The 6,868-nt window shown below is 40.0% G+C and overlaps 1 protein-coding gene across 1 annotated transcript; it reads left to right on the top strand.

The window, feature by feature from the left end:
• Positions 1–1,978: 1,978 nt before the first annotated feature.
• On the top strand, positions 1,979–5,436 carry odf3l2a (outer dense fiber of sperm tails 3-like 2a). The gene is made up of 5 exons (XM_058090783.2): positions 1,979–2,083; positions 2,209–2,319; positions 4,235–4,357; positions 4,425–4,566; positions 5,091–5,436. Exons 1-5 carry the CDS (start codon positions 2,032–2,034, stop codon positions 5,434–5,436), a joined length of 774 nt encoding a protein of 257 aa, XP_057946766.2. The 5' UTR covers positions 1,979–2,031.
• Positions 5,437–6,868: the final 1,432 nt, after the last annotated feature.

Here is a 6,868-nt window from a genome sequence, read left to right as displayed (position 1 = left end):
CTGGAAACCTCATATTACAAATATACAACATAAGGTGGCCAGAAATATTTCAATATTGAACAAAGCAAAATTTGTTCTCAATCAGAAATCACTCCACACTCTTTATTGCTCTCTGGTTCTACCATATCTTACTTATTGTGTGGAAATATGGGCTAATAACTATAAAAGCAATCTTCACTCGCTAAATTGTTGGAATTTGACCTCCTGTTCTTAGGTCAGTGATTCCTGTGGGTGTCGTGTTGGAGGCAAGAGATGACAACAAACCTGTCAGTTATATGGTTTACTCTCAGACCAGTCAGATTACACGGAGCTCCGGGCCCATAAGTCTTCCCCTAACACCTGCAGAGATGTAGGCTTTACTTACAGGTCAGAACAAATGAGTACAGCTAACTGTCCCTGCCCGGCTTTTATTATGCCCGGCTAAGAAATGTCGGTAGATCTCTGGCGTATCACAGGTGGCCCCCCTCCTTTCCTCGACCGATGTCTTCTCACTAACGCAGGGCGGGCGGGGTGGAGCGGTGGAGCGGTGGAGCCAGCTGTTATCGACAGGCCATGGCTGCCGACGTCATGCTCCCCCGTTATCTGTTGTTAGTCAAAATTGTGGATGTGTAGGAGAGTTCCGGAACTGTATGTGCTTAAAAGCGATTATGTGTCCTGTGATTTGCCCAAGGCTGCTTGGTTCTACTTGATTAAATGTAGTGCATAGTTATATGAGTGAGACACAAGAAATAGGAGACACACTTGCATGAGACACAAAAAATAGGAGACAAACATATATGAAATCCTTCAAAATGTACTGCAAAAAAGGTCATTAAGGATAATTCATAATGCCGCCTACAGAGAACATACTAACTCCTTATTTCTAAAATCACAAATACTTAAACTTGCTGATATAGTTCATCTTCAAACAGCTAAAATAATGCATAAGGCTAAAAATAACCAATTAGCTAAAAATGTCATCCAATACTTCTCTACAAGAGAGGAGAAATATGATCTCAGGGAAGAAGTACATTTGAAACACTTCTATGCTAGGACTACGTTATGCTAGCCATAGCATTTCAGTATGTGGAATCAAACTATGGAATGGATTGAGTAAGGACCTCAAACAATGCACAACGATGAGCCAATTCAAGAAACAATACAAGCAGTTGATGTTTGCTAAATACAAGGATGAAGAGTCTTGAACCAGTCATGATGTGCTATATATATCACTATATTGACACTTACTATGGTACCCATTATGGCATTGGATGCTCATATCACCTCCTACTTTGGTACGGGACAAAAAATAAATGAAAATTTAAAAAAACAAACAAAAAAAAACAAATTAAATTATATCAGAAAGGCAGGAAGTGAACAAATGTAACAGTTAGTGATTGTAAAAGTACCAGATGGAGGGGTAGGATTTAATAAGCGTTGCTTCTTCCTACTCCTTTTGGACATGTGGAACTGTGAACTGATTATGGGATGCACTCAATTGTAATCTGATGCATGTTCAAATGAAATAAAACCATTCCGATTACCATTACCATTACCATTACCATTACCATTACCATTACCATTACCATTACCATTACCATTACCATTACCATTACCATTACCATTACCATGACTATACAATAAACATAAAAGTAAAAAAAGCAGTGACCAGTGTGAGCTGGTCAGCATTATCATGTCATCACCGCCTGTAACAAAAGACCATGGGAACTTCTTCCATTTTTAATGGTGTGTGTTAGTTACAGAAAACAAGCGTAACCAAACCCTGCACAAATTCTTCCACATTAAACATTATTTTATATTTTATACACAAGCACGACTAACGCAACTCTCTTTCAAACTTCAACATAGCTTTATTGTTCCATCCACCGCTGACAACTTTTATTGTCCTTTGAGTCCAGGTCGGACAAGATTGTGTTACTTCCCACCTCCAGTATGTCATGTATAATTGATCCCCGGGGGAGGGGGGGTGATGGGCACACACAAGGAAGTGTCCGAGCTGACAGAAGAAAAGAAGAAGAAAGTGGGAGTATTATGGAAGAGGTGATTGTGAAGAGACGGCCGATAATCTCAGCCAGAGAGAGAGGTTAGTATATGTATATATATGAAATACAGTGTGTGTGTGTGTGTGTGTGTGTGTGTGTGCTGTTAAATGCACCACGTGGGAATAATCTACGTGCTATGTCATGGCTCGTGGTCTCTCCACAATAGGACCGGGTCCGGGACGCTACGCTCTGCCGCCAACTGTGGGCTACATCAACCATGACGTCACCAAGCCCAGCAGCCCCGCCTACACCTTCCACAGCCGCACCAGCAGCGCTCGTGAGTCTCGTGGCGGAAAGTATCAACTAATACAACAAATACTTACGAATACTGTCCCACTGACCCCACTGTTGATCTAACATTCACGTTAAATAAGTAGATTTCCGAGATATCCAGTAAGGCTTATGTCTTACGATAAATACGTGTCAAGTCAGACTAATGTTGCGAAAAATGCCACACAGCAGTTTTATCGTGTATATTTCCAAGAGGCGGCCTGCTACGTTTTAGCGTTTTGAACATTAAATTCCAAGTCAAGTTAATGTTACACTACTTCCGATACATTCATTTACAAAAAAACAGTTTTATCGTATATTTTTTCAAGGTGAGTTATTTGTTATTTTTTTTATCATATATGTTTCCATGATGAGTTACATCACGTTTTATCATTTTGAATGTCAAATTCCAAGAAGTCAAATTACTTGTTTTTTTTCGACACATGCATTTGCACAAATATCACTGTGCACGACTGTTAACGTTTAATATATTTCGGAAAGATATCAAATAAGCTAATGTTACAATCAATACATGTAACTTGACAAAGATTTAACATTCAAAATAATTATCGTAAGTATCACTCCAACCTTCCGATACATTCATTTACGAAAAATATCATATGCAGTTTTTCATATATGTTTCAAAAAGGAGTTACGTCATGTTTGATCATTTTGAATGTCAAATTCCAAGAAGTTAAGTCACATGCATTTACACAAATATCACAGGGCACGACTGTCAACATTTAATACAGTGCTGGAAGATAAGAGTAACGCTAATGTTGCTTTACGATAAAATTAAAAAAAATCCCCCTTAAATGTCACTCCAGTCTGATTAACGTGAAATACTTTCTTCAAAAGATGTCAAGTCAGGCTAACGTTCCTTCTGATACATTCATTTACCAGAAATGTTACAACAGTTTTATTGTATGTTTTCAAGATGAGTTACACCATGTTTTATCGTTTTGAAAGTCAAATCCAAGATGTCAGGTCACTCGTTTTTGTTTTTGTGACACATACGTACATCTACACAAATATCATGGGACACGGCTGTTAATGTTTAATACATTCCCGAAAAATGTCGATTAACGCTAATTTTGCTTTAAAATAAATATAGTATGTAACTTGACAAAGTTTTAACGTTGAAAATAATTACCCTAAATGTCACTCAAATCTGGTTAATGTTAAATATCCTTACTTCAAAAAAAGTCAGTCTAACATTACATCCGATACATTCATTTATGAAAAATAAAGAGTTTTATCGTACTGTATATGTTTCCAAGATAAGTTACGCCAGCTGGTTTTGTTTTCATTGTCAAGTTCAACTCACTCGTTAGATCACCGGACACAACTCTTAGTACGTTTTCGAAAAATATCGAGTCATGCTATTGTTGACATTCTATACAAAGGATCTTTTTTGCATTTAATACATATATTGTTATTAATGGACACATTCGTGTTGTTACTTTGCATAGGTTTCGTGTTGTTATTAACATGTTATTAACGTCAACTATCAAAAGATGCTAAGTCAAGCTTACGATACATACCCCAAAACCAACACACAACGGTTTGAATGTTTATGATATTTTTCAGGTGTTTCTTTAGCAAATTCAATGTTCAATCATGCTAACGTTATAAACATTGTTTACGTCATACTCCTGTACATTTACAAAATAGGACCTTTATGTTAAGCTAACAATATCAAAACATATACAAGATGGCGCTAACATTTTTAATGTTTGGCACATTTCAAGGAGGTGTCATGTCATTGTAATGCTACCGTTAAATACACGTTGATTTGTTTACATTTGTGACATTACTGAAAAAGCATGACATTAGTGTTCTGTTGCTGTAATGCTATATATTTTTGAAAAATGTCAATTGTTAGTTTTAACATGTGGAGTGACTTACTTTGTGCCGTGTAGTGGTTTCTGTGGATTCCAGTCCAGGACCAAGGTACCACGTCGACGCCAAGGTGACACGATTTGGCCGAATGGACACGCCATCTTACTCCATGTTGGGCAGAGGGAGACGCATTGTCGCTAAAGGTAATGTTGTACCGCACAATAACCGGAAAACAACATATTTGGTTGGATGCTAACTACGTTGTCGCAGGCAGTGACTTCCAGACTCCGGGGCCCGGGGCTTACAGTCCTGAGAAGGCTCCGCCTCTAAATGCTCACCAGAAACCGCCGGCTTACACGATCGGCGCTCGTACACGGTATCGAACTGTGGATGCTGTACCAGCACCCAACAGGTGAGGGTTGACTGTTAAGAGTTCGGAATGGAATCAGAAGATAGCATTAGCAAGGTTTTATGTGACTTCCTGTTTCTCCTGGTTCTTTCTCTGCTGTTAGGGGCAGGGAAGGACTCTGCCCCAGGATGCCAGAAACAGTATAAGTTTTAATTAAACTTTTTACATCTTACAGATGCGATCGAGAAAAATCTATTTTCCATGAAGCGTTGGCTAGCTAGCTAAAATTTTGACACATACAGTGGAACCTTAGTTAGTGTCATTAATTCCAAACCAAAATGGATGCTAACCGGATCAATTTCTTCCATAAGAAATCAAGTAAATCCAATGAATGTGTTCCAGGGAGCTAAAACTATGAACACAAAACATGTTCTTAGAGTTTTACCGTGATAGTTTTATATGCAGAAAACAATTCAAACAAAAAATAGCATTTCAAATCGGGTGATGCATAAACGTGACAAAATAATTGAGAACCACCAGCCCTACAGAGAGCTACATGTTTTTTTCTGGATTGTTCATGCCATCAGCTACGTGCTCCCCAACCTGCTGGGCAGTCAGGTCCCCCACAGGGCGTCCAGCGTCAGCTACAGCATGTCAGCCCGCAGGAAAGTGGGCGCCCCCTCTGAGGACCTGGCCAAGAGCCCCGGGCCGAACAAGTACAAGAGCACCAACCCGGATGTTTACCTCCAGCGCCAGCCCTCCTTCTCCATGCAGAGCAGGACTAAAAGACCTAATTACTCCATGGCGACGCCGGGCCCGGGCTCCTACTGCCCAGAGAGGTTCAATGGGCACCTTCGTAGGGCCCCCTCTTTCACCATGGGGGTCAGGCACTCTGAGTTTGTCACGCCGCTTATCTTGGACATCCTTGACTGACTTTTGGGACACCTCTGGCTATGTTGTCATATCATATATATGACCTTGTCGATAAGACGCATACAGTCGTCCCACGCTACATTGTGGTTTGGACATTGCACCCTCACTCTGTATAATAAATAATAAATGATCACTCTTTTGTGGTTGAATACAGCCTATTATTAGTAAGAAAAAAACATATTTCATCAAATTGTACGGATTCTTGCCAATTCAAGTTAAGCATTTCCAAGCATAGAATGAGCTAACTAAAATACAGTAAAGTCTCGTTATATCGATATCGGTTATAACGAATTACTGCTTATTACGATACTATTTTCATTTCCCGGCAAATTTCTAGTATTTTATGATGTAATTAGTTCCGTTAGTACAATACCCGGTTATTATGATAATCCGGTTACTACGATGCCCTTTTCATCTCCCGCCAGCCAATGTGGTCTGCTTATATCGATACAAAAGCAGCTTAAATCAATCTTTGCTTAAGGATTTCAATCCCAAAAAAGAACACGGTGAACGGCTGCTTCCAGTCAACTTTATTTTTCACACTTCCACCACCAGAGCGCAGCACACACACCGATTCCCGCACTTCCTGGTTCACAGGTCATGCTCAACCCGCCCCACATAGCTGGCCAAACACATGCCTGCAACAGAAGAACCAACTGACATAGCATACACACCTATTCCAACGAAGACACAAGCGTACAAATACATGTATTTAATTGTGTTGTATTCAGATATCTTTTTATCGCTTGCAATAATCACTGTTTTTCATATGTACATGCTGGCGTTCGTTGGTTCTTCTGTTGCAGGCATGTGTTTGGCCAGCTATGTGGGGCGGGTTGAGCATGACCTGTGAACCAGGAAGTGCGGGAATCGGTGTGTGTGTGCTGCGCTCTGGTGGTGGAAGTGTAAAAAATAAAGTTGACTGGAAGCAGCCGTTCGCCGTGTTCTTTTTTGGTATTGAAATCCTTAAGCAAAGATTGATTTAAGCTGCTCGACATTGTTCTATACTATAGATCAATGTCGAGTGCATTATTGCCCACTTTTAATGCAGTTCGGCGCAGGATCGGATATATCGACAGTTCGGTTATATCGATATTTTTTCCGACTCCCGACAATATCGATATAACGAGACTTTACTGTAACTAAATACGAATACATGGCAAAGGAAACATTCTAATTGTGAATGTAGTATTCTACATTGGCCACTAGGTGTCAGTGTTGGGTGAGACAAGCACCAGGCGTGATAGACAGAACGGACATTTGTTGCAGCTTGTCACAACAAGCACAATAATAACATAATCATAACAAGATGGGCTACTGTGGGGACCATAACCCAAGGCAAGCTAAAACTCAACTCTGAACCATCACTTCCTGTCCGTCACTAAGGTCTCCAAGGGAACACATTTAGTGACACACACAAGCAGTTTTTTTT

The sequence above is a fragment of the Doryrhamphus excisus genome, linkage group LG14 (genome assembly GCF_037039965.1).
Source record: "Doryrhamphus excisus strain RoL-2023G ecotype Guam linkage group LG14, RoL_Dexc_Guam_v1.1, whole genome shotgun sequence".
Lineage (NCBI taxonomy): Eukaryota > Metazoa > Chordata > Actinopteri > Syngnathiformes > Syngnathidae > Doryrhamphus > Doryrhamphus excisus.
Note: the sequence above shows the minus strand (reverse complement) of the source record. Positions and strands in the feature narration are given on the sequence as shown.